The 26,319-nt window shown below is 41.4% G+C and overlaps 1 protein-coding gene across 12 annotated transcripts in view; it reads right to left on the reverse strand.

Annotated features, from left to right (window-relative positions):
- LOC121571935 (receptor-type tyrosine-protein phosphatase U-like) overlaps positions 1-26,319 on the reverse strand; it is a 234,528-nt gene that overhangs the window by 123,695 nt on the left and 84,514 nt on the right. For all 12 annotated transcript variants that reach the window (XM_045222000.1, XM_045221993.1, XM_045221999.1 and 9 more), the window contains exon 2: positions 9,613-9,741. In XM_045222000.1, the coding sequence (XP_045077935.1) occupies positions 9,613-9,741 (129 nt within the window). The remainder of the gene's footprint in view (positions 1-9,612; positions 9,742-26,319) is intronic.

Here is a 26,319-nt window from a genome sequence, read left to right on the forward strand (position 1 = left end):
AATTTTCGGTCACGTTTTAACCCGATCTAAAGCAGACTGAAGCAGTATATTACACAACATTCTCCCATCTGCCAACCTGCATACTGAATGATGTGATTACAGTGAATGGCGAGAGTGTGTTCTGTTCTTCAGACGCAATGCAGAATCAGAGTTAGTCTCCGGTGCTAATCACTGAGCTACGGCTCAGCAGGACAATAAGTCAATCAACCCATGCTGTGCCTTCCGTAGGATTGCAGGAGGAGACCAGGACGTTAGCCATTAAATCACAGGTAAGTGATTGAACAGAACATATTATTGTTCCCCTTTTGGAATGGGAGAATGGGCCTGGTTTCGGTGCCATTTCAGGGTTGTGCTCATTAGGCATGAAACAGAGGTATTTTCTGAACTTGTCAAATAAGGAACAATTGAGAATGTTCATGGTTCAGGTCCAATTCCTAGATGTCCAATAGAGGCTGGGAGAGGTGAACGTTTGGGGATACTAGCTTTGTTCTTTTGATTTGATTGGACTTATTTCATTCATGCTCGCAGTCGACAAGACTGAATTATGCAGAATGCACAATTACATTTAGACAATCCTTAAAAATGACAAGATCCTTCATTCAATAAAAAGAATCCTAGCTAACAAGAAATTAGTTTATTTTCCCCTGATGAACACTGACCATTTCAGTTATTTGTTTCCAGTGTTTATCATTCAATGTGCTTTAGATGGATAAGAACCGAGCCTTCTTTTGAGTTCCACTTGACAATTTCTCTTCACATTCTAACAGGAAGAGGTCTCGACTCCCCAGCCATATCCATCTCTCACTCTGCCTCCAATTTCCAGTGTTTGGACTATGTCTAGTCCTCTAGTCTCTGTGCACACATCCCCTCCGTTTCTCCCTCCCCTCCCTCTCTTTTTATCTTTTTCATTTCCATTTCTTCCCCTCTTCGGTTCATGCTCTGGTCCTAGTTTAATTAGGACTTACTGAAGCAGTCCAGATATACACAGGCCAAAGACACAAGGTAAATGTCTTCGCCCACCCTCGACTCTCCACAGAGTCTGATAAGCTCCAAGTAAAGCCGTCTTCTGTGAAATATCCTCTCCTCTGGAGATTCTGATCAAACTGACCAGTAAAAGACTCCCACTTCCTCTGAAAACAAAAAGGGTAGGATGTGATTAACTACGCAATATTTTGCCAGCAGTTTTTGGCACTACATGCTATACAAGGGGGAAAATATGGAAATAACAAGTAATAGCCTAATTTCAAAAGATTTTACTCTTCAACCAGTGCTGGCACCAAACAACAAATATTCTCAAGCAGCAAAAAACATATTCTCCCCAACATCCTAATACTGCTAATTAAATCATGTTATTAGAGCAAATAAAGACCTTGTTAGGATTGGTAAATTTATTCATTAAAGGTCCAACAACAACACCAGGAAAAAAAGATGCCTTTAGCGTAAATGCAATAGAAAAACCCCTGAACACGGTTGTTTGAGGTTACGTCCCAAATGCCATCCTATTCCCTTTTTGTGCACTACCCATAGAGCTCTGGTCAAAAGTAGTGCACTAAATAGGGAAAAGGGTGCCATTTGGGACAAACATTACTACATCTATACTTCAAAGACAACATAGCCGTGGAACCCCTTGGATGCAAATGAGGCAAGGAGTCATGTTATGTTCGAACAAGGAATAAGAGCACTCTGGTAATGTGCCATTTAAATGCAAAGAGCCATTCCGCTACAGCTAGTTAGTTTTTGTACTCTCGAGTCAGTGATCATCAAAGCCGGTGAAGTGCAGGGAACGTCCTGCCTTCAAACTGCTGCTATGGAGAGGCGGGGAGGAAGGGGGAGAGAGGGCCCAGGTGATTTCGCCCCATGCTCGCCGTTGGAAGTCCTGCTAAGAGATGAGTGTCGTGTTTCGCTTGAACTCTGAGAGGAAAGTTCTAGACAAAGATCCTCGCTAGCCTTGCTAAGCCCTCACCACCACTTTGTTGAGTAGTGAGTAGAGTGCATGTCTAACACACGGCTTAGTCTAACAGAAGTCTTCACCCTCTGTTGCGACACTGTAGCTTACTGCCACCATCACTGGTCTCACTCTCCAGATATCATATCAGAGGACAAAATGGCCATCTCATCACTGTCAACATGTTAGGTATGGGACCTGAATCACACACCATGAAGCAATACTCTTTCTATACCAAGATAGCATGACAGTTTCCTGTCATTTCCTACATAAACCTTATCAAATACAGACACCATACCTATTACACAAGTCTTCAGCTGCATTTCTAGACCTGCATTAAGATGCTGTGAGTTGACCTGATAGAATTGGGACAGTCCAAAAACATTTCAGGAGGCAATGGTGGCCAAATTCAATATGCATTGATTCTGTTTCTATGTTGCATATTTTTATCCAAACAATTTATGCAAAAATCCTCAGTTTTAAAGGGTATGACGCCTCTGAAGAGACGTATGGAGGGGACTGTAATGTCTTCTATACTCCACATCTGGAATCGCAGCTATACTCTCCCTCCCTCCCTCCAGTGTTTCCACACCATTGGTATTCTGGTGGTCTCTGGGTCTGTGATCTATATTATTGATCTGCTGCGGTGTCCGATAGATAAACTAAGCTGTTGTCTCAATAAGAGTCTCTTTAGCGGCTCTGGAGGAATTGAAACCCTTAGAAAGTTATTGGGCTACAGATGTGCTTACCCAATGGGTAAGTGTATAGATCGTTTATGTGGCGGAATGGTGCATAAAGCATCAATATGTTCCCTTGGTTTTATGTTGATATATTTAAAGAGAAATACTGTAAGATATTTTCATGAAATATACCAACCAGGATTGGGGTTGACTTTCCTCATAGAGAAAACATAGAAAAAATCACTTGATAATTTTAGGGGCTAATGAGTAATGCCAGGAAATGGCCATAATGAATGACGTACATTGATTTTTCCATTCAGATTACATGTGAAGTTTAAGTTGACATTGAAATGGATGCCAACTGTTATACACATAAAATGTATAAATAAATTCACTCTCACAAAGCAGCTTGAATAATTGTCTAAAAGGTTGTCTGTCTATGAAGTGATCTTAGCCTGTGCACTGTGGGTTTGTTAGCTACTGCCTCAAGTAGTCCCCATAATAGGTACTTAGCATGGAAAACCCTCAACAGAGTAGTGCATTTCAAATAGTCTTTATTTCTCATCCCTGAGACGGTGTCTGTGATGATAAATAAAGACATTACTGAAGCAGTCCACTTCAACGTTCTAAAGACACGCACACGCTCCACTTCAATCCCACATTTACCCCATCTGAAGACCTCCTCTAACAGATGAAAAGATTGAAAATGAGGGGGGGGAGGAAGGTAAAAAGGGTTCTGCTACTGGCTACTGAGGAACACCAGGAAGTGTAATCAGCAGTGTGACCCAATCAGCAGTGACCCATGGCCAATCAGCCAATACCAGGGAGGAAGTTAATTAACTAACCCCGTTTTGCCTCCGGAGCGGAGAGAGGTGTGTATGTGCCCAGAACAGCGGAAAAAGTTTTTGATAACACAGCAGATGCATTACGCAGAATCCGGACGCTCTGCAGGGCCCTTTTCCTGCACAAACACACACACACACATATTCCATGAATAGCTAGTAAATATCCCGTCATTACATGCGGCGCCCACACATGGACAGTTTCTCTGGGGCGTGAAGAAGCTCACACACCATTTCCCTCAACGGTGGCAGGAAGCTTTAAATAAACATGCAGGTTGTATGTGTGTGTGGAGCAAATATGTGCACGGAATAAGGCTTGGGTTCAGAGTGTGTGTGTTTAGAAAAAGGCTATTTTAGGCTTATGGGTTTTTCCAAGATGGCGTAGCATTGCGGTCGTGTACTCTGTGTGTGTCCGTGTAAATAGCCTGTTTTTTGTATTTTTTTTGTATTTTTCATACAGATTTCCCTATCACACTTTTCATCCTTCTACAAAATATACTTTCCTGCAACCCGCCTCACTCAATGTGGAAAGGATTATATTATTGACTTACCTTTTATCTAGAATCTCCAGTTGAACCTAGCTAGCCAGCTAACTAGCTACTTGCTATTAGCCACAGTTAGCGGTTTCCACCCAGAACATTTCTGCCGGAATAACTGAATCACTGGACATTAACACCGGATCGCAACTAGCTAGCCGCAACCGAATGGATGTTGCTGTTAGCTAATCACCACTGCCCCCAAAGCAAGCACCAGTTAGCCTTGAGCTAGCCTCGAGCCAGGCCCATATCCCGGCTATCTACCTCTCTGTCTACCGGACGGGAGTAGCCAGCTAACTAGCTACTTGCTATTACCCTATCTATCATACTATCCAGGTCTGTGCCCAAACAGTTTGAGCTCCTACTTCTAAAAATCCACCTTTCCAAAAATAGGTCTCTCACTGTTGCAGCTTGCTACAGACCCCCCTCAGCCCCCTGCTGTGCCATGGACACCATATGTGAACTGATTGCCCCCTATCTATCCTCAGAGTTCGTACTGCTTGGTGACCTAAACTGGAATATGCTTAACACTCCTACAATCCAAACTAGATGTCCTCAATCTCACACAAATTATCAAGGAACCTACCAGGTACAACCCTAAATCCGTAAACATGGGCACCCTTATAGATATCATCCTGACTAATTTACCCTCTAAATACACCTCCGCTGTCTTCAACCAGGATCTCAGCGATCACTGCCTTATTGCCTGCGTCCGTAACGGGTCCGCGGTCAAACGACCACCCCTCATCACTGTCAAACGCTCCCTAAAACACTTTAGCGAGCAGGCCTTCCTAATTGACCTGGCCCAGCTATCCTTGATGTAGATCCAAATCTCATTCCGTCAGTAGCGGATGCCTGGTTGTTCTTTAAAAGTGCTTTCCTCTCAATCTTAAATATGCATGCCCCATTCAAAAAATGCAGAACTAAGAACAGATATAGCCCCTGGTTCTCCTCAGACTTGACTGCCCTTGACCAGCACAAAAACATCCTGTGGCGTACTGCATTAGCATCGAATAGCCCCCGCGATATGCAACTTTTCAGGGAAGTTAGGAACCAATATACACAAGCAGTTAGGAAAGCAAAGGCTAGCTAACTCCAAAAAGTTTTGGGACACTGTAAAGTCCATGGAGAATAAGAGCACCTCCTTCCAGCTGCCCACTGCACTGAGGCTAGGAAACACTATCACCACCGATAAATCTACAATAATCGAGAATTTCAACAAGCATTTTGCTACGGCTGGCCATGCTTTCCACCTGGCTACCACTACCCCAGTCACCAGCTCTGCCCCCCGCCCGCTTCTCCTTCACACAAATTCAGACAGCTGATGTTCTGAAAGAGCTGCAAAATCTGGACCCCTACAAATCATCTGGGCTAGACAATCTGGACCCTTTCTTTCTAAAATTAGCCGCCGAAATTGTCGCAAACCCTATTACTAGCCTGTTCAACCTCTCTTTCGTAACGTCTCAGATCCCCAGAGATTGGAAAGCTGCCGCGGTCATCCCCCTCTTCAAAGGGGGTGACACTCTAGATCCAAACTGTTACAGACCTATATCCATCCTGCCCTGCCTTTCAAAAGTTTTTGAAAGCCAAGTTAACAAACAGATCACCGACCATTTCGAACCACACCGTTCCTTCTCCACTATGCAATCCGGTTTCCGAGCTGGTCATGGGTGCACCTCAGCCACGCTCAAGGTCCTAAACGATATTATAACCGCAATCGATAATAGACAGTACTGTGCAGCCGTCTTCATCGACCTAACAAAGGCTTTTGACTCTGTCAACCACCGCATTCTTATTGGCAGACTAAATAGCCTTGGTTTCTCAAATGACTGCCTCGCCTGGTTCACCAACTACTTCTCAGATAGAGTTCAATGTGTCAAATCGGAGGGCCTGTTGTCTGGACCTATGGCAGTCTATGGGGGTGCCACAGGGTTCAATTCTTGGACTGACTCTTTTCTCTGTGTATATCAATGATGTCACTCTTGCTGCTGGTGATTCTCAGATCCACCTCTACGCAGACGACACCATTTTGTATACATCTGGCCCTTCATTGGACACCGTTAACAAACCTCCAAACGAGCTTCAATGCCATACAACACTCCTTCCGTAGCCTCCAACTGCTCTTAAACACAAGTAAAACTAAATGCATGCTGCTGTCACCCGCCCACCCGACTACAATCACTACTCTCGACGGGTCTGACCTAGGGTATGTGGACAACTACAAATACCTAGGTGTCTGGTGTCTTTGGTTAACAAAGTTAAATCTAGAATCGGCTTCCTATTTCGCAACAAAGCCTCCTTCACTCATGCTGCCAAACATGCCCTCGTAAAACTGATTATCCTACCGATCCTTGACTTCGGCAATGTAATTTACAAAATAGCCTCCAACACTCTACTCAGCAAATTGGATGTAGTCTATCACAGTGCCATCCGTTTTGTCACCAAAGCCCCATATACTACCCACCACTGTGTCCTGTACGCTCTTGTTGGCTGGTCCTCCAGGCCATCTATAAATCACTGCTAGGCAAATCCCCGCCTTATCTTAGCTCATTGGTCACCATAGCAACACCCACCCGTAGTATGCGCTCTAGCAGGTATATCTCACTGGTCATCCCCAAAGCCAACACCTCCTTTGGCCGCCATTCCTTCCAGGTCTCTGCTGCCAATGACTGGAACGAACTGCAAAAATCTCTGAAGCTGGAGACACTTATCTCCCTCACTAACTTTAAGCATCAGTTGTCAGAGCACCTTACCGATCACTGCACCTGTACACAGCCCATCTGAAATTAGCCCACACAACTACCTCATCCCCATATTGTTTTTTATTTTGCTCATTTGTACCCCAGTATCTCTATTTGCACATCATCACTTGCACATCTATCATTCCAGTGTTAATACTAATAGTAATTATTTTTGCACTATGGCCAATTTATTGCCTTACCTCCATAACATGCTACATTTGCACACACTGTATATATATATATATATATATATTTTCTGTTGTATTTTTGACTTTGTTTGTTTTACCCCATATGTACAGTGAAGGAAAAAAGTATTTGATCCCCTGCTGATTTTGTATGTTTGCCTTCCGACAAAGAAATGATCAGTCTATAATTTTAATGCTAGGTTTATTTGAACAGTGAGAGACAGAATAACAACAAAAAAATCCAGAAAAACGCATGTCAAAAATGTTATAAATTGATTTGCATTTTAATGATGGAAATAAGAAGTTGACCCCCTCTCAATCAGAAAGATTTCTGGCTCCCAGGTGTCTTTTATACAGGTAACGAGCTCTTAAAGGGAGTGCTCCTAATCTCAGTTTGTTACCTGTATAAAAGACACCTGTCCACAGTAGCAATCAATCAATCAGATTCCAAACTCTCCACCATGGCAAAGACCAAAAAGCTCTCCAAGGATGTCAGGGACAAGATTGTAGACCTACACAAGGCTGGAATGGGCTACAAGACCATCGCCAAGCAGCTTGGTGAGACGGTGACAACAGTTGGTGCGATTATTCGCAAATGGAAGAAACACAAAATAACTGTCAATCTCCCTCGGCCTGGGGCTCCATGCAAGATCTCACCTCGTGGAGTTGCAATGATCATGAGAACGGTGAGGAATCAGCCCAGAACTACACAGGAGGATCTTGTCAATGATCTCAAGGCAGCTGGGACCATAGTCACCAAGAAAACAATTGGTAACACACTACGCTGTGAAGGACTGAAATCCTGCAGCGCCCGCAAGGTCCCCTGCTCAAGAACGCATATATACATGCCCGTCTGAACTTTGCCAATGAACATCTGAATGATTCAGAGGAGAACTGGGTGAAAGTGTTGTGGTCAGATGTGACCAAAATGGAGCTCTTTGGCATTAACTCAACTCGCCGTGTTTGGAGGAGGAGGAATGCTGCCTATGACCCCAAGAACACCATCCCCACCGTCAAACATGGAGGTGGAAACATTATGCTTTGGGGGTGTTTTTCTGCTAAGGGGACAGGACAACTTCACCGCATCAAAGGGACGATGGACGGGGCCATGTATCGTCAAATCTTGGGTGAGAACCTCCTTCCCTCAGCCAGGGCATTGAAAATGGGTCGTGGATGGGTATTCCAGCATGACAATGACCCAAAACACATGGCCAAGGCAACAAAGGAGTGGCTCAAGAAGAAGCACATTAAGGTCCTGGAGTGGCCTAGCCAGTCTCCAGACCTTAATCCCTTAGAACATCTGTGGAGGGAGCTGAAGGTTCAAGTTCCAAACGTCAGCCTCAAAACCTTAATGACTTGGAGAAGATCTGCAAAGAGGAGTGGGACAAAATCTCTCCTGAGATGTGTGCAAACCTGGTGGCCAACTACAAGAAACGTCTGACCTCTGTGATTGCCAACAAGGGTTTTGCCACCAAGTACTAAGTCATGTTTTTCAGAGGGGTCAAATACTTATTTCATCCATTAAAATGCAAATCAATTTATAACATTTTTGACATGCGTTTTTCTGGATTTTTTTGTTGTTATTCTGTCTCTCACTGTTCAAATAAACCTACCATTAAAATTATAGACTGATCATTTCTTTGTCAGTGGGCAAACGTACAAAATCAGCAGGGGATCAAATACTTTTTTCCCCTCACTGTAACTCGGTGCTGTTGTTTTTAATCACACTGCTTTGCTTTATCTTGGCCAGGTCGCAGTTGTAGATGAGAACTTGTTCTCAACTGGCTTACCTGGTTAAATAAAGGTGAAATAAAAATAAATAAAAAAACAATTAGGGTTAGGGTTAGGGGATAGGAAAAATACGATTTTGAATGGGAATCAATTGTTTGGTCCCGACAAGATGTGTGTGTGTGTGTGTGTGTGTGTGTGTGTGTGTGTGTGTGTGTGTGTGTGTGTGTGTGTGTGTGTGTGTGTGTGTGTGTGTGTGTGTGTGTGTGTGTGTGGAACGAGGCTTGGCCCCCTTGTTGAAGCATGACTAATTCACTTATCTAGAGAAACAGTGATAGATCACATGCAGAGAGACCACCTGGTGTGGGGGGATGATATAAACAGACTGAGCTAATGGAAATGTTGGGCCTGTATTTCCCTCCTGTTTCAAACACGGCAGGCTGCTGAGGGGAGGACGGCTCATAATCATGGTTGGAATGGAATGGTATCAAACACATGGAAAACATTTAATCCATTCCAGCCATTACTATGAGCTCGTCCTCCCCAATTAAGGTGCCACCAATCTCGTGTGGTTTCGAAACCTATTTAGCATACTAACTTAGGCTCAAATCAACAGAACAACAGATAGCACACTAACTTAGGCTCAAATCAACAGCACAACAGATAGCATACTAACTTAGGCTCAAATTAACAGAACAACAGATAGCATACTAACTTAGGCTCAAATCAACAGTACAACAGCTAGCATACTAACAGCTCATACAAAATAGTTCACCAGTTAGCATACTAACGAACGCTCAAATAAACAGTTCTATTTGCCGTTTGTGGTGCTGTGAAGTGTGCATTTGGACAAAGGGATCGAGTTTTTGGGACCCTTTGCTAAAACGTACATCAGAAATAGATTAAGATGAAGATCTAGGGTTATAAACCACATTGGAACAGTGTTGAGATTTACCTTGTAGCAGGTCTGGGGTGGTGTGTGGCCAGTTGTATGTCCTCATCAGCTGCCAGTCAAAGTCGTCCTCCCGTCCCTGCTTGTACTCACATAGTCCAGGGTCAGTGTCCTCGTCAAAGGTACAGCCAGCTGTACAGGAAAGAAAGAGAGGGGAAGTGGTGGTTAGAAGGCATCAATAGTGAATAAATAAACCAACTTAAAACTCAAACAGTCTTTGTGGGTCAAAGTCTATTCCCCTGCTCTTCAAGCAAAAAGAACATGCATAAATAATCAAAACAATGAATATTCCTCAGTTTGTCTGTTTTTGTGTGGGAACCACGTTTTTTTAAGGCATCAATGAAATTACAAAGAAAATCCATACCTCATATCTTTACTTTGTTCTTTGGGAAGCGCAAGAGAAAATTGCTCTCAAAGACTTAGAATAAATAATGAGCTCTATTAGAGGGACAACAGCAGCAGCACTGCCACTATGGGCACTCAGGACCAAACACATACATCATCACAGACAGACTATAAATACCTACATAAAAAACGTTAGACTCGTTCCTAAAAGCCTTATTTTCTGTCTAAATAACATTTAATAGTGGTAGTCTAGGTGGCATTGCAGCATGGCAACAGGGTCTGGTGAGTGCAAGAACCCCTTGACCAGGTCTAGCTGAGTATACCTTTTCGGTCCTCCTGTCCATTTCCCCCTGGGGAATCTATGGGTAGCATCCCAAATGGCACCCTATTCCCTATATAGTGCACTACATTTGACAAGGGCCCTTAGAGCACTATATACAGTGGGGGGAAAAAGTATTTAGTCAGCCACCAATTGTGCAAGTTCTCCCACTTAAAAAGATGAGAGAGGCCTGTAATTTTCATCATAGGTACACGTCAACTATGACAGACAAAATGAGATTTTTTTTCCCAGAAAATCACATTGTAGGATTTTTTATGAATTTATTTGCAGATTATGGTGGAAAATAAGTATTTGGTCAATAACAAAAGTTTCTCAATACTTTGTTATATACCCTTTGTTGGCAATGACACAGATCAAACGTTTTCTGTAAGTCTTCACAAGGTTTTCACACACTGTTGCTGGTATTTTGGCCCATTCCTCCATGCAGATCTCCTCTAGAGCAGTGATGTTTTGGGGCTGTCGCTGGGCAACACGGACTTTCAACTCCCTCCAAAGATTTTCTATGGGGATCTGGAGACTGGCTAGGCCACTCCAGGACCTTGAAATGCTTCTTACGAAGCCACTCCTTCGTTGCCCGGGCGGTGTGTTTGGGATCATTGTCATGCTGAAAGACCCAGCCACGTTTCATCTTCAATGCCCTTGCTGATGGAAGGAGGTTTTCACTCAAAATCTCACGATACATGGCCCCATTCATTCTTTCCTTTACACGGATCAGTCGTCCTGGTCCCTTTGCAGAAAAACAGCCCCAAAGCATGATGTTTCCACCCCCCATGCTTCACAGTAGGTATGGTGTTCTTTGGATGCAACTCAGCATTCTTTGTCCTCCAAACACGACGAGTTGAGTTTTTACCAAAAAGTTATATTTTGGTTTCATCTGACCATATGACATTCTCCCAATCCTCTTCTGGATCATCCAAATGCACTCTAGCAAACTTCAGACGGGCCTGGACATGTACTGGCTTAAGCAGGGGGACACGTCTGGCACTGCAGGATTTGAGTCCCTGGCAGCGTAGTGTGTTACTGATGGTAGGCTTTGTTACTTTGGTCCCAGCTCTCTGCAGGTCATTCACTAGGTCCCCCCGTGTGGTTCTGGGATTTTTGCTCACCGTTCTTGTGATCATTTTGACCCCACGGGGTGAGATCTTGCGTGGAGCCCCAGATCGAGGGAGATTATCAGTGGTCTTGTATGTCTTCCATTTCCTAATAATTGCTCCCACAGTTGATTTCTTCCAACCAAGCTGCTTACCTATTGCAGATTCAGTCTTCCCAGCCTGGTGCAGGTCTACAATTTTGTTTCTGGTGTCCTTTGACAGCTCTTTGGTCTTGGCCATAGTGGAGTTTGGAGTGTGACTGTTTGAGGTTGTGGACAGGTGTCTTTTATACTGATAACAAGTTCAAACAGGTGCCATTAATACAGGTAACGAGTGGAGGACAGAGGAGCCTCTTAAAGAAGAAGTTACAGGTCTGTGAGAGCCAGAAATCTTGCTTGTTTGTAGGTGACCAAATACTTATTTTCTACCATAATTTGCAAATAAATTCATTAAAAATCCTACAATGTGATTTTCTGGATTTTTTTTCCTCAATTTGTCTGTCATAGTTGACGTGTACCTATGATGAAAATTACAGGCCTCTCTCATCTTTTTAAGTGGGAGAACTTGCACAATTGGTGGCTGACTAAATAATTTTTTCCCCCACTGTAGAGAATAGGGTGCCATTTGGGACAGAGCCATGATCATTTTGCCCCATTAGCCCTGTGGTGTGAAAATTGCAGGCCAGCTACAGGTCACTGAGATAGGGCTGAGATGACAGGCGGTGGCGGTGGTGCCAGGGTAGGGAGGTAGTGGCACTATCACAGCTGATGGGGATGGCAGGGAGGGTGTGTGTGTGTGGGGGGGGCTCTCAGCCAAACAGTGAGTCAAGGTGACCTTTACCACCCTGTCAAGCTCATCATCCCAGTTCATAGTACCCTCTCTCAGCTCTCATCACACCAACCACAGGTTTTAAAGCCAGCAGCTACACAAAAACCCAGAACAAAATGCTCCTACATGAAAGACAATCGCTAAATGCTGCATATCTCCTAAGTCCAAATGGACCGTACATAACATAACATAACATGACATACTGTACACAGGGAAGTTTGTTGATAAGGTGAATAGACTAAGTAATACTACTCAGGTTGCTAAAGTACCAGTGGAGAGCCACAGTCTCTGCCCTTGGCGTGAGTTGGACTGGACCAGTGAGAGTACCAGGAGTGGACCCCTTGTGGTGGGTGGGCAAGCTGAAGACATGCATATTCACTTCACATAAAGTCCAGTTTATTTCCACAGGCACAGTACCCTGTCTTACACATACACACACGCATACACACTGCCCTGTCACAGCTCTCCATTAACTCAAATAGCCCTGGCATGGTAGGCCGGCCAAACAGCCTTTACTTTAACTCCAACAGTCCACAGTTTAGTGTTAGTCCCAGGACCCTCTGGGCTAAGTGATCATATTAAGCCTCAGCAGGAGCAGAGCACTGAACAGGACTCGTGTTAAAGAGCCACTCTGACTCCATGCCAGGCCCTGCTCAAAAGCATCCCACCTGGCTGGCCGGAACACACACACGCACATCGCCCGCTGATCTCTTGTGTTTTGTTTGGGAAACCCATCTGTTTACTTTCTTAATTTGGACTAACCTTTCTCCTGTTTGAAACAGCAGACAGAAGGTATTCCCTTTGCAATAAACCACCAAGACACTTCCTCTTTCTCTTCTTTTCTTCAGGGAAGACGTGTCAGCTAATTTGGGGACTACTTTCCCCTTTTCCTTCCTGCTGACTAAAGAGTATCACGGTGGCCTCCATCATTCTTATATGGAAGAAGTTTGGAACGACCAAAACTCTTCCTAGAGCTGGCCGGCCGGCCAAACTGAGCAATCGGGGGAGAATGGCCTTTGTCAGGGAGGTGACCAAGAACCAAATGTTCACTCTGACAAAGCTCCAGAAATCCTCTGTGGAGATGGGAGAACTTTCCAGAAGGACAACAATTTCTGCAGCACTTCACCAATCAGGCCTTTATGGTAGAGTGGCCAGACGGAAGCCATCTTCAGTAAAAGGCACATGAAAGGCTGCTTGGAGTTTGCCAAAAGGCACCTAAAGGACTCTGAGACCATGAAAAACAAGATTCTCTGGTCTGATGAAACCAAGATTGAAATGTTGGCCTGAATGCCAAGCGTCATGTCTGGAGAAAACCAGGCACCTCTCATCACCTGGCCAATACCATCCCTACGGGGAAGCCTGGTGGTGGCAGCATCATGGTGGAGTGATGTTTTTCAGCGGCAGGAACTGAGAGACTAGTCATGATCGAGGGAAAGATAAATGGAGCAAAGTACAGAGATCCTTGATGAAAACCTGCTCCAGAGCGCTCAGGACCTCAGACTGGGGCGAAGGTTCACCTTACAACAGGACAACGACCCTAAGCACACAGCCAAGACAACGCAGGAGTGGCTTTGGGACAAGTCTCTGAATATCCTTGAGTGGCCCAGCCAGAGCCCGGACTTGAACCAGATCGAACATCTCTGGAGAGACCTGAAAATAGCTGTGCAGCGAAGCTCCCCATCCAACCTGACAGAGCTTGAGAGGATCTGCAGAGAAGAATGGGAGAAACTCCCCAAATACAGGTGTGCCAAGCTTGTAGCGTCATACCCAAGAAAACTTGAGGCTGTAATCGCTGCCAAAGGTGCTTCAAAAAAGTACTGAGTAAAGGGTCTGAATACTTATGTATCTGTTTATATTTTTAATACATTTGCAAAAAAAAAAAATATGTTTTTGCTTTGTCATTATGGGGTATTGTGTGTAGATTGATGAGAGAGAAAAAAACGATTGAATCCATTTTAGAATAAGGCTGTAACTTAACAAAATGTGGGAAAAATGAAGGGGACTGAATACTTTCCAAATGCACTATACGTATTTCCAGATATAGTAGACATGCTCCAGATACCCATGTCCTTAATTTCATATAAAGAGCTAATATATTCTCCATGTGGATGCGGGTGCATTTGCACGCTCGGCCCATTTCTTCCGCAGTCAACCATGTGGTGTGCATTTTTGTGTTTGAAAAGGTGCGGCGTTAAGTGAGTGAGAGGGGAAATGGTTGCATATCCCAGAGCCGACCGGGGGTCTATGAGCAGGGGTAGTGAGAGAGAGCTTTCAATTTTGTGTAGATAATAATAATAATAATAATAATAATAATAATATGCCATTTAGCAGACGCTTTTATCCAAAGCGACTTACAGTCGTGCGTGCATAAATTTTTTGTGTATGGGTGGTCCCGGGGATTGAACCCACTACCTTGGCGTTACAAGCGCCGTGCTCTACCAGCTGATTTACAGAGGACCACAAGATGAGGGATATAAATTTTTTAATATAGTATACATCTAATCTAATTATTCATTGTCCTATCATGATGGAAAGATCCCTAACCCTATAACCTGGACACCCACCTGAGCGACCCATACACCAAAGAGAAGTTCCCATCTCTTTTATGGACCTGCTGTGAGTATGCAGCCTAAACAGAGAAATAAATGCGGTCAGAGACCTACTTGCGCAGCACCGCCCCCTCAAGATTCTGAGCCTGCCTGGCAGGGTTGGTCCTACAAAGTCAGAGCCCCCTGATGGGAGAGCATAATATACAAGGAAATTCTCAAAGCTGCTAATGAGAACCTTGACGACCTTTTACCTAGCCGGTGGGGATTCCTGTGGGCTACGCCCACCCAGGTAGTGGCAGTGCTGGCAACACTGGCTGCAGTAACCCATGGGGAGGGGGTCACACTCGGACAATCAGAGAGGGGGCTTATCATTGTGGCCCAGGTGGCACAAAATAATCAAAGGTCTGACCGCATGGAGATGCTTGGGAAAATGGTTACAACAGGGGATCAGAGTGTTTGTGTCTCAGGTGAAGAGGGTGGATCTGATCTCCATCACCTAGGACTTGACATAGATTAAGTAGATTAATCAAATCTCACATTGTTATCAATTTCTGCTCAATCTGCATGCTTTCTCAATCAGCTTTAACTGTATGTGCACTCGTAAATCAAGTTATTTCTCGAGTTGGGCTCTGGGATATAACAGCCGTTGAGTATCTGATTTTATGGTGGATTGTGGAGGAGGGGGGTTGAGTGTGTTGGAGTATGTGAGAATGTGCGTGTGTGCTTGTCTGGCATCTGTTGTGGGGGGGTGGGGATGTTGGGGGGGAGGGTATGGGATGGACCACGGGAATTATTTGCTTGGATTATAATTGCTTGTCAATGAATTAAATGTAATACAATGGCAATCCGGGTTATATGTTAGAATCCTATGCGTGAACTGCCGACATTATTACGCATATTAATTGATAATGATGGAAAATAGGATATGCATAATTTTTTTTAAATAGTTATATAGATATATATATAGAGAGAGGTGAAAGCATTGGAAATGCTTTTGGCGGTTAATCTGCTTCTGTTTTGTGGGTGGCACTGTGTGCTGTTTTCGATGGATGGGTCCTGGCCTCTCGGGGCCTTAGGGATACGGAGGGACGTGGGTGGGATGCTGATCACTGGGATGACGGCTCAACTTGGGATGGGGAGGGGCTTTAGCGGGGGAATTAGTGGAGAACAATTGAAGGGTTACTCCGTAGCAATGCAAGTATCACGGTACAGCTATATGGACACTCAATCATTACGCTATTTTTTATTAGTAAATTTACAAACATATATAATGATAAATAGACTTGAAACTTGTATCTCATTATGGTGTATGGTGAAATAAGTATAGCCAGTTATATTTGTAATGGCTTAGCTGATAATAACAAAAGAAGAACAATATTTACATGGCTCAAAGAGAAGGAATATAATATCTATTGTATACAGGAAACTCATTCAACAATTCGAGATGAAGTAGCGTGGAAAAAAGGTACCCAAGGTAGATGGATTTTTTAAAATATGTTATTGAACCATAAACAGATATGGCTCATTAACCTTTACGGACCAAATAATGATGATCCACAATTCTTTGACAATATATATAATAAATTATCAAGCCTGCAAGCAACTCAAGACAATATTATTATGGTGGGGGATTATAATACTGTTTTAAATAGCTCAATGGACCGTAAAGGAAATCACACCACAAACAATCACCCACATGCTCTTAAGGAAATTGTGAATGTCATGGATACAATAGAATTAGTAGATATATGGAGGCTTAAATATACTGATCTAGTGAGATATACATGGCGGAGACTGAATCAAGCTAGTCATCTTGACTTCTTTCTTATCTCATTCTCGTTGGCACCAAAAGTAAAAAAAAAGTGTTGATAGGGGACAGAATGCGGTCGGACCATTATATAATAGGCATATACATTACTCTTACTGAATTTCCACGTGGGCGAGGATATTGGAAATTTAATCAAAGCCTATTGGATGATAATTTATTTATAATTAGAACAAAGGAATTTATAACTGACTTTTTCCAACATAACATAGGTACAGCGAATCCCCTTATTGTATGGGACACCTTTAAATGTGCCTTTAGAGGCCATGCAATTCAGTACTCATCTCGAAAACAAAAGCAATTTAGGTCAAAAGAGTTTATACTAAGAAAGGAAATAGAAAGTCTAACAGAACAGATAGATGGCAATAAAAACTGTAACAGAGGCTCGGAATAAATGAGAGGAAAAACAAAAAGAAATGGAGAAACTTATTCAAGAAAGATCAAGTGTAATATATTATAAAAATAAAGCAAACTGGATGGAATATGGGGAAAAATTCACAAAGACCTTTTTTAATCTTCAACATAGGAATGCTACCAAAAAGAACTTAATGAAACTGGTTACAATTGACGGAGTCACCCATAATTCACCAAATGATATTTTGAAGGAAGAAACAAAGTACTTTAAACATATGTTTTCTTTTCAGTCGCCTCCATCTCCTCTAACTGAAGCTAATTGTAGAGATTTTTTTTATATTGATAATGTCAAATTAACAGCCACACAGAAAGACTCATGTGAAGGTGAAATTACAGAGGAGGAACTTCTGGATGCAATTAAAGACTTTAAGTCCGGGAAAACTCCAGGGTTGGATGGCATACCAGTCGAGGTATACCAAATCTTTTTTGATATACTAAGAGGACCGTTATTAGCATGTTTTACCCACTCCTATGTAAATGGTAGATTATCTGACACTCAAGAAGAAGGTCTGATCTCATTATTACTGAAACAGGATACAAGTGGAAAATATAAAGATCCAGTCCATTTACAAAATTGGAGGCCCCTTACACTTCAGTGTTGTGATGCAAAAATTCTAGCAAAATGTATAGCGCATAGAATTAAAAAGGTATTGTCGGATATTATTCATTCTAATCAGACAGGTTTTTTACATGGAAGATACATTGGAGATAATATAAGGCAAGTATTGGAAACAATAGAACACTATGGAAAATATGGGAAACCAGGCCTGCTATTCATAGCAGACTTCGAAAAGGCATTTGACAAAGTACGACTGGGGTTTATATATAAATGCCTGGAGCATTTCAATTTTGGAGAATCTCTTATAAAATGGGTCAAAATCATGTATAGTAACCCTAGGTGTAAAATAGTAAATAATGGCTATTTCTCAGAAAGTTTTAAACTGTCAAGAGGAGTGAAACAAGGTTGTCCACTATCGGCATATCTATTTATTGTGGCCAATCGAGATGTTAGCTATTAAAATCAGATCCAATAATAATATCAGAGGATTAGAAATACAGGGCTTAAAAACAAAGGTGTCATTGTACGCAGATGATTCATGTTTTCTTTTAAATCCACAACTAGAATCCCTCCACAGCCTCATAGAGGATCTAGATACATTTTCTAACCTCTCTGGATTACAACCAAATTATGACAAATGTACTATATTACGTATTGGATCACTAAAAAATAAAAAAAATTCATTACCATGTAGTTTACCAATAACATGGTCTGATGGTGATGTGGATATACTCGGAATACATATCCCAAAGGAAATAAATGATCTCACTTCAATAAATGTTTATAGAAAGTTAGCAAAAATAGATCAGATCTTACTACCATGGAAAGGAAAATACCTGTCAATTTGTGGAAAAATCTCCCTGATTAACTCTTTAGTATTCTCCCAGTTTACCTATTTGCTTATGGTCTTGCCTACGCCTAGCGAACAGTTTTTTAAATTATATAAGAAAAAAATATTCAATTTTATTTGGAACGGCAAGCCAGACAAAATTAAAAGAGCATATTTATATAATGAATATGAATTCGGAGGACAGAAATTATTAAATATTAAAGCATTAGACCTATCACTAAAAGCTTCAGTCATACAAAAGTTATACTTAAATCCGAACTGGTTCTCAAGCAAATTAGTAAGATTGTCTCACCCAATGTTCAAGAAAGGCCTTTTTCCCTTTATTCAGATTACAACCTCTCACTTTCAGTTATTTGAAAAGGAAATAATCTCCCAAATGTCACTATTTCTAAAACAAGCCATAGAAAGTTGGTTGCAATTTCAATTTAATCCTCCAGAAACGACAGAACAAATAATGCAACAAATATTGTGGTTAAATTCAAATATACTAATTGACAAAAACCTTTATTTTTTGACAGAATGTTTAAAAAAGGTATAATCTTCGTAAATGATATCATCGGTAGGACTGGTGGAGTTATGTCGCACATGCAGCTAACAAAAACATATGGAAATGTCTGCTCTACCCAAAATTACAACCAAATAATTGCAGCCTTACCGCAAAAGTGGAAGAGGAAAGTGGAAGGGGGAGAAAGTAAGGAACTTGTCTGTCGGCCTTGCATTAAATAACATAATTGGTTAAGGAAAACTGTGATAAATAAAAAAGTATATCAGTTTCACTTAAGGACCAAAGGATTGACAGCTGTCCCATATAGATTGCAAAATAGTTGGGAAGAGATCTTTGACGTACCGATCCCATGGCATAGTGTTTATGAACTGACACGCAAAACGACACCGGATTCAAAAATTAGAATCTTTCAATTTAAATTATTATATAAAATTCTTGCTACCAATAGAATGTTATTTATATGGGGGATACAATCTTCCCAGCTCTGCAGATTTTGCTGTGAAGAGACAGAATCATTAGATCATTTGTTTTGGTTCTGTCCATTTGTAGCTTGTTTTTAGACACAGGTCCAGGAATGGCTAAAGGATTGCAATATTTACCTGGAACTAACCTTGCAGATAGCATTACTGGGTGATCTGAAAAGTCATAGTCAATCAATCAATAATATAATAATACTTTTAGCAAAATTTTTTATTTTTAATTCACAATCTGTAGAAGCAATGAGAATAGAAAGGTTCAGAACTTTTGTAAAACATCACAGTACAGTTGAAATATATATGGCAAATAGAAATCCTATATGGATGGTGTTAAGAGATAGATGGGAGGTATTGAATAGAGTTGAAGGATGGGACTAATAACAAATAACAACAAATAATAACAAAGATAGCTAATAATGTAAGCATACTGTGTCCATAATAAGTATATAGGTTGTATGTTGGGAGCTTTTGGGAAAGAGCACAGTTAGAAAGATATGGCATATAGAAGCAAACCGGATGGACATCATGAAAATGATCGGAGAGGTTGAGAGTAGAAGAAGTTCAGTAGCAAAAAAAAAAATATATATATATATATAATAGAATTATTGTAAAATTAACTCTGTCCATAAGGTGTAGATAGTAAGTATAGACCGGAAGTAGAGGCCTGGGCATTGTTGTTCACTAATTTACTCCAAGTAGGGAAAGGATGGTGGGGTTGAAAAGTAATAAAGGGGAGTATATATATATATATATATATATATAAATAAAATAAAAAAAACATGGGGGATTGGAAGTGATGCAAACAATTACATTGATAGAAGATACAATCTATCTGCAATATTAAGCTGATCCATTCCCCCGGAAAAAAAAATAAAAAAATAAAATTATATATATATATATATATATATATATATATATATATATATATATATATATATATTCTCCATAATGGGACAGTTTCTATATGCATCCAATCCGGACGTCAGAAATCTCCCTGCTACCGTATGAGTCCTGGGAGATATCTGGGGTGAGATATGTTCAAGACACACACCTGATACGCGTGTGTAACAGGGTTGGTTATGTTTCCACTTGCCTCTAAAGTAATTTGTATTTAATGTTCAAGCATTCTTATTGGTTGGTTCAACTCTGATGACAATAAGGCGTGTTGTGATTGGCCCCGCTTGCAGCTAGGGGGAGATCGTGAACGTCAGGTCTTCCCAGTATGAAAATGTGGTGCAAGGGGTAGGTCATGTTCTGAATACTGTTTTATATTTTACAATGTGTACAAGGTTGCTGTACGTTACTGATTCATACAGTGGGGAGAAAAAGTATTTAGTCAGCCACCAATTGTGCAAGTTCTCCCACTTAAAAAGATGAGAGAGGCCTGTAATTTTCATCATAGGTACACGTCAACTATGACAGACAAAATGAGAAAAATTCCAGAAAATCACATTGTAGGATTTTTTATGAATTTATTTGCAAATTATGGTGGAAAATAAGTATTTGGTCAATAACAAAAGTTTCTCAATACTTTGTTATATACCCTTTGTTGGCAATGACACAGGTCAAACGTTTTCTGTAAGTCTTCACAAGGTTTTCACACACTGTTGCTGGTATTTTGGCCCATTCCTCCATGCAGATCTCCTCTAGAGCAGTGATGTTTTGGGGCTGTCGCTGGGCAACACGGACTTTCAACTCCCTCCAAAGATTTTCTATGGGGTTGAGATCTGGAGACTGGCTAGGCCACTCCAGGACCTTGAAATGCTTCTTATGAAGCCACTCCTTCGTTGCCCGGGCGGTGTGTTTGGGATCATTGTCATGCTGAAAGACCCAGCCACGTTTCATCTTCAATGCCCTTGCTGATGGAAGGAGGTTTTCACTCAAAATCTCACGATACATGGCCCCATTCATTCTTTCCTTTACACGGATCAGTCGTCCTGGTCCCTTTGCAGAAAAACAGCCCCAAAGCATGATGTTTCCACCCCCATGCTTCACAGTAGGTATGGTGTTCTTTGGATGCAACTCAGCATTCTTTGTCCTCCAAACACGACGAGTTGAGTTTTTTACCAAAAAGTTATATTTTGGTTTCATCTGACCATATGACATTCTCCCAATCCTCTTCTGGATCATCCAAATGCACTCTAGCAAACTTCAGACGGGCCTGGACATGTACTGGCTTAAGCAGGGGGACACGTCTGGCACTGCAGGATTTGAGTCCCTGGCGGCGTAGTGTGTTTCTGATGGTAGGCTTTGTTACTTTGGTCCCAGCTCTCTGCAGGTCATTCACTAGGTCCCCCCGTGTGGTTCTGGGATTTTTGCTCACCGTTCTTGTGATCATTTTGACCCCACGGAGTGAGATTTTGCGTGGAGCCCCAGATCGAGGGAGATTATCAGTGGTCTTGTATGTCTTCCATTTCCTAATAATTGCTCCCACAGTTGATTTCTTCAAACCAAGCTGCTTACCTATTGCAGATTCAGTCTTCCCAGCCTGGTGCAGGTCTACAATTTTGTTTCTGGTGTCCTTTGACAGCTCTTTGGTCTTGGCCATAGTGGAGTTTGGAGTGTGACTGTTTGAGATTGTGGACAGGTGTCTTTTATACTGATAACAAGTTCAAACAGGTGCCATTAATACAGGTAACGAGTGGAGGACAGAGGAGCCTCTTAAAGAAGAAGTTACAGGTCTGTGAGAGCCAGAAATCTTGCTTGTTTGTAGGTGACCAAATACTTATTTTCCACCATAATTTGCAAATAAATTCATTAAAAATTCTACAATGTGATTTTCTGGAAAAAAATTTCTCAATTTGTCTGTCATAGTTGACGTGTACCTATGATGAAAATGACAGGCCTCTCTCATCTTTTTAAGTGGGAGAACTTGCACAATTGGTGGCTGACTAAATACTTTTTTTCCCCACTGTACATGTGTGGGTATATGGTACCTGTTAGGGATTGAGGGGCTTTCTGGGATGTGCTTTGGCATATGATTGCTGTAGATAAGTGTGTTAGCTAGCATACACCGACGTAATGGTCACATGAGCCCACTGCTAACACAGTTGCCTTCATGTTACAGATTTTGCCATCGACAGCCATCAATATCGTTAAGCTCTGCACAACTAACGTGCTGTTTCCCATTTAACAACAGAAATAAATGATGCTCAACTGGGACCACTGGCTGATGTGATTTATTAAGAGAAAACACAACGCAAGGAGAGTACGATATACATCTGTTACACGTGCACCCACTTACGAATGTGTAGAATATTCTAACTCCTGAAATGGTGTCAACATAATGACATATCTAAGCCTTTTATATGTATTTTCTGAAATGTATCATATCTGTAGTCACTACCTGATAATTTATGTATCCATATAAAAAATATGTATATATCATTTCAAAAGATATCCTTAGTTGATATGTAATACTCATCCTAGTATGTCTGATCGAAAATGGCCTAAAGCCTACTCATAAAATGTCCAGCGCCCAAATAATTTTTCCTGTTCAGGTGCTGAAAATAATCTTGCTTCTTACATGAAGGTGACATATCTGAGCATACATTTGAACCGTATTCAGTAGTAGGCACAAGGCACGGAACGGTAAACATCGTGATATTTAATCGAAGTTGCTATTCCCAAAGCACATCTCTGCTATTTCTGTTTTCAAAATGTAGCATAGCAAATCCAGAGCTCCAATCACAACACGTTTTCTGTAAAGATGCAAACGTAGGCCAATCTTTGCAAAAAAATTTTTTTAATGTATTTAACAGGAAATGTAAGTTGCACCACCCCAATACCCCTGCTTGCCATATTTGTTATGAACAATGCGATGGGTGCAGATTGGGTCGTCAGCAGCGGTCATTTGCAGTCCAGACCCAACGTGGTGGTAGTGTTGGTTTGTGATCCACTCCAAACTGTCAAAGCATAAATCAAAATTGTGTCGATATTGCAAGAGAGTATTATAATTTCACATAACTATACCACAAAGTAGCTACTCTACCTGCTTCATTCATGATGAAAAAATTAACTGCAACCAGCTAGCCAAGTTGCTAGTTAGCTAGCTAAGTTAGTTAGCTAGCTATCTTATATTAACCAGTAATCAAAAATATGCCAAAACTTTTTTTTAAGTTAGCGGTCACCTTGAGGCTTGATAGGGGGTAAAAATAAAAATAACTTTATTTTTAGCTAGCTAGGCAATTTCGTTAATTTGTTAGCTAGCTAGGCTACCAGTTAGATTTTACCCCCCTATCAAACCTAGCTAGCTAGCTAGCCCTACTGGCTGCTGTGTGCTGGCCAAATTAACCACCATTCTTGATTCAAGTTACTAAGATAAATAAAACATCTCGAATTAGCTACTCACTTTAGCGTTAACTTCTTTTAAGTATTTTCTGAACAGCTTCTCACTTCTTTGTTTTTGTAGTTGTCAATTCGAGCACACAGCATTTAACTTACAGTCATTTGTGGCGCCAAAATTCATTAATGACAGTCGAAACTCCACAGCAGAAAATAAGTGATTCTTGTTGCTTGGCTAACAGTGCTTTTAGCTTTCGGTTTGCATGCACCTTTATCCAGAGGGAATACCGAAATTATAACTACTGTCTGAAAGAATGACATGGATTTAATATTTATCAAATGATTGTCCTCAAAACTCAAATAAGCATCAGAAATGTTCCTTATTTAGCATATCAAGATCCTAATATGGACCTCAGCCAAGAGCATATGCATTGTAAAAAAATATATACTATGTAGGCCTACTGTCAGTGTCATCATATAGAGAAAATAAGGATGTCCACATAGGCCTATCTCAGGATATCTAATCAGTCAATATCTGGCCATACAATGTATGATATCTGGAGGGAATCCAAAAATGATTTGTACATCATATTTGTCAAATTATTGTGTATGTGCTAAAAACTCATAAATGCATCAGAAATTGTCCTTATTTTCAGCATATCAAAAAGCATATCAAGATCCGGATATGGACATCAGCCAAGAGAAGCATATCTGGAATCAATATAGCTTAATATCTTGAATGTGTTGAGAAAACACAGATATGCGATGTATACAGTCAGTATTTGTCAACATGAAGAGAGAAATAGGATGTCACATACAGTATCTCAAGATATTGAATGAGTTCATATCCGGCCATAGGAAATGTCCATGTGTGATATTCGGAGTAATCCCAATATCATATATGTCTAAAAGATACATCTGGATTCAGAATTTGTCAGGATATGCATTGGAAATGGTCTGTATTCTCTAGAATATCAAAAACGTATCATGTACAGATATCCCCTGATATGGACCCTTTTCCCCCAGTGGGAGAGGAGAAGTTGAGATGAAGAGGAGGAGGAGAGGAAGGGCTTAGCCTTATACGAATTTTATCCTCGCTTGGTTTCAGGAAGAAAATGTCACCATCATCAGATACGTTCCACTGATTTCCCTCATTAAGACTCATCCGTCCTTTGTTCCTCTACTTCACACACACACACACACACACACACACACACTCCTCTCAGTGCCCAAATGAGCTTCTCAGGCAACGGGTGGCCTAGCCCATGTAATTAGAAAAGTCATGTGCATTAATTTGTGTCTATCTAGGGTGTGTGCGCGCATGAGTGCATGAGTGCGGGCGGGCAGGCATGCCTGTGCATGCGCGCGCGTAATCCAATTAATCATTCACCTGAACAAAATTATAAACTTCTGTCATTTCCGCAAAAACTATTACAGTGGAAAGGCTTGTAAGAATAAATGATAAATGTGTGTTTACTAACAACAGAAAACAGACCAGAGCACTTTCTGATGTTGAAACTGTCCAGAGACAACACAGGAACCAAAGTGCCATTCTCTTGCCATGTAGCAGCTGTTAGTCTTTAGCTAATTGCTTTTAATTGCAGAGATGGCACATGGCCACACGCATGCATGCACACACACAGATCAGGTGCCAGAGCAACTTGTGGTGTTGTAGATAGAATACATTAAAATGACACACCGATGGGGCTACCTTTTACATCGGAGGAAAGGGTCCGAAAATAACTCCATTAAGCCCTTAGCTGTCACAACTGACGTCTCAGAGAACAAGAGAGAGAGAGAGGGCGAACAAAGCTGTATAAATAAAGCACGTAAGAAAGGATCATTTGCCACTTTAAAGGCAAACACCCCCATCTTCTAGGCCCTGCCATGCCAGGGTGGGATAGGCACACACAAACACAGGGATAGGAGCCTGTAGTTGGAGGGTTTTACTGGCTTTTTTGTATTCTATGCTAGCCATGTTCTAGCTGTCCTCCTACTGTAATACTGTCTCACCTACTATATCGTCCTTGCTATTTCTTCTATTACATAAAACACTCAATCCTGAAGCTTCCTTCCTTTTTATCTAACTCCCCCCACCCACACACACACACACTGTTTCCTGCCAACAGTTTATAATGCTGTTAAAATAACTCTTTATAAAAAAACTTTATTAAAGAGAGAAAGCCTCTAAAGTTCAATCCCATCAAACCAGGAAGTTTTGAGTAGAGGGGATGAAATGGGCTGTGTTTGTAAGCCATTTAAAAAGATGGCCGGGCCATTGACTGGGCTAATATCTTATACTGGTAGGCTTTGAGTTTAACTCCATCCCATTAGTAGTCTTTGAAAGGGATCAAAGTAATGTTACTGTGCTGAGTATGTGTGTGCATGTGATGAGACTGTTGGGACTGTAATTCTCCCTAGTGGAGCATCCTGTCTGTTTGCCTGCAGGATAAAAGGCCCCAGAGAAAGATACTGTGCCTTGCAAAAGTATCCATACCCTTTAATTGTAATTTTTTTGTCAACAGTCAATACAAAATACTATGTAATGTCAAAGTGGAAAAATGTTTTTCTTAAAGATTAAGATAAATTAAATAACTAAAATACAGCCATTGCATAAGTCAATACATGTTAGAAACACCTTTGG

The sequence above is a fragment of the Coregonus clupeaformis genome, chromosome 8 (genome assembly GCF_020615455.1).
Source record: "Coregonus clupeaformis isolate EN_2021a chromosome 8, ASM2061545v1, whole genome shotgun sequence".
Classification (NCBI taxonomy): Eukaryota; Metazoa; Chordata; class Actinopteri; order Salmoniformes; family Salmonidae; genus Coregonus; species Coregonus clupeaformis.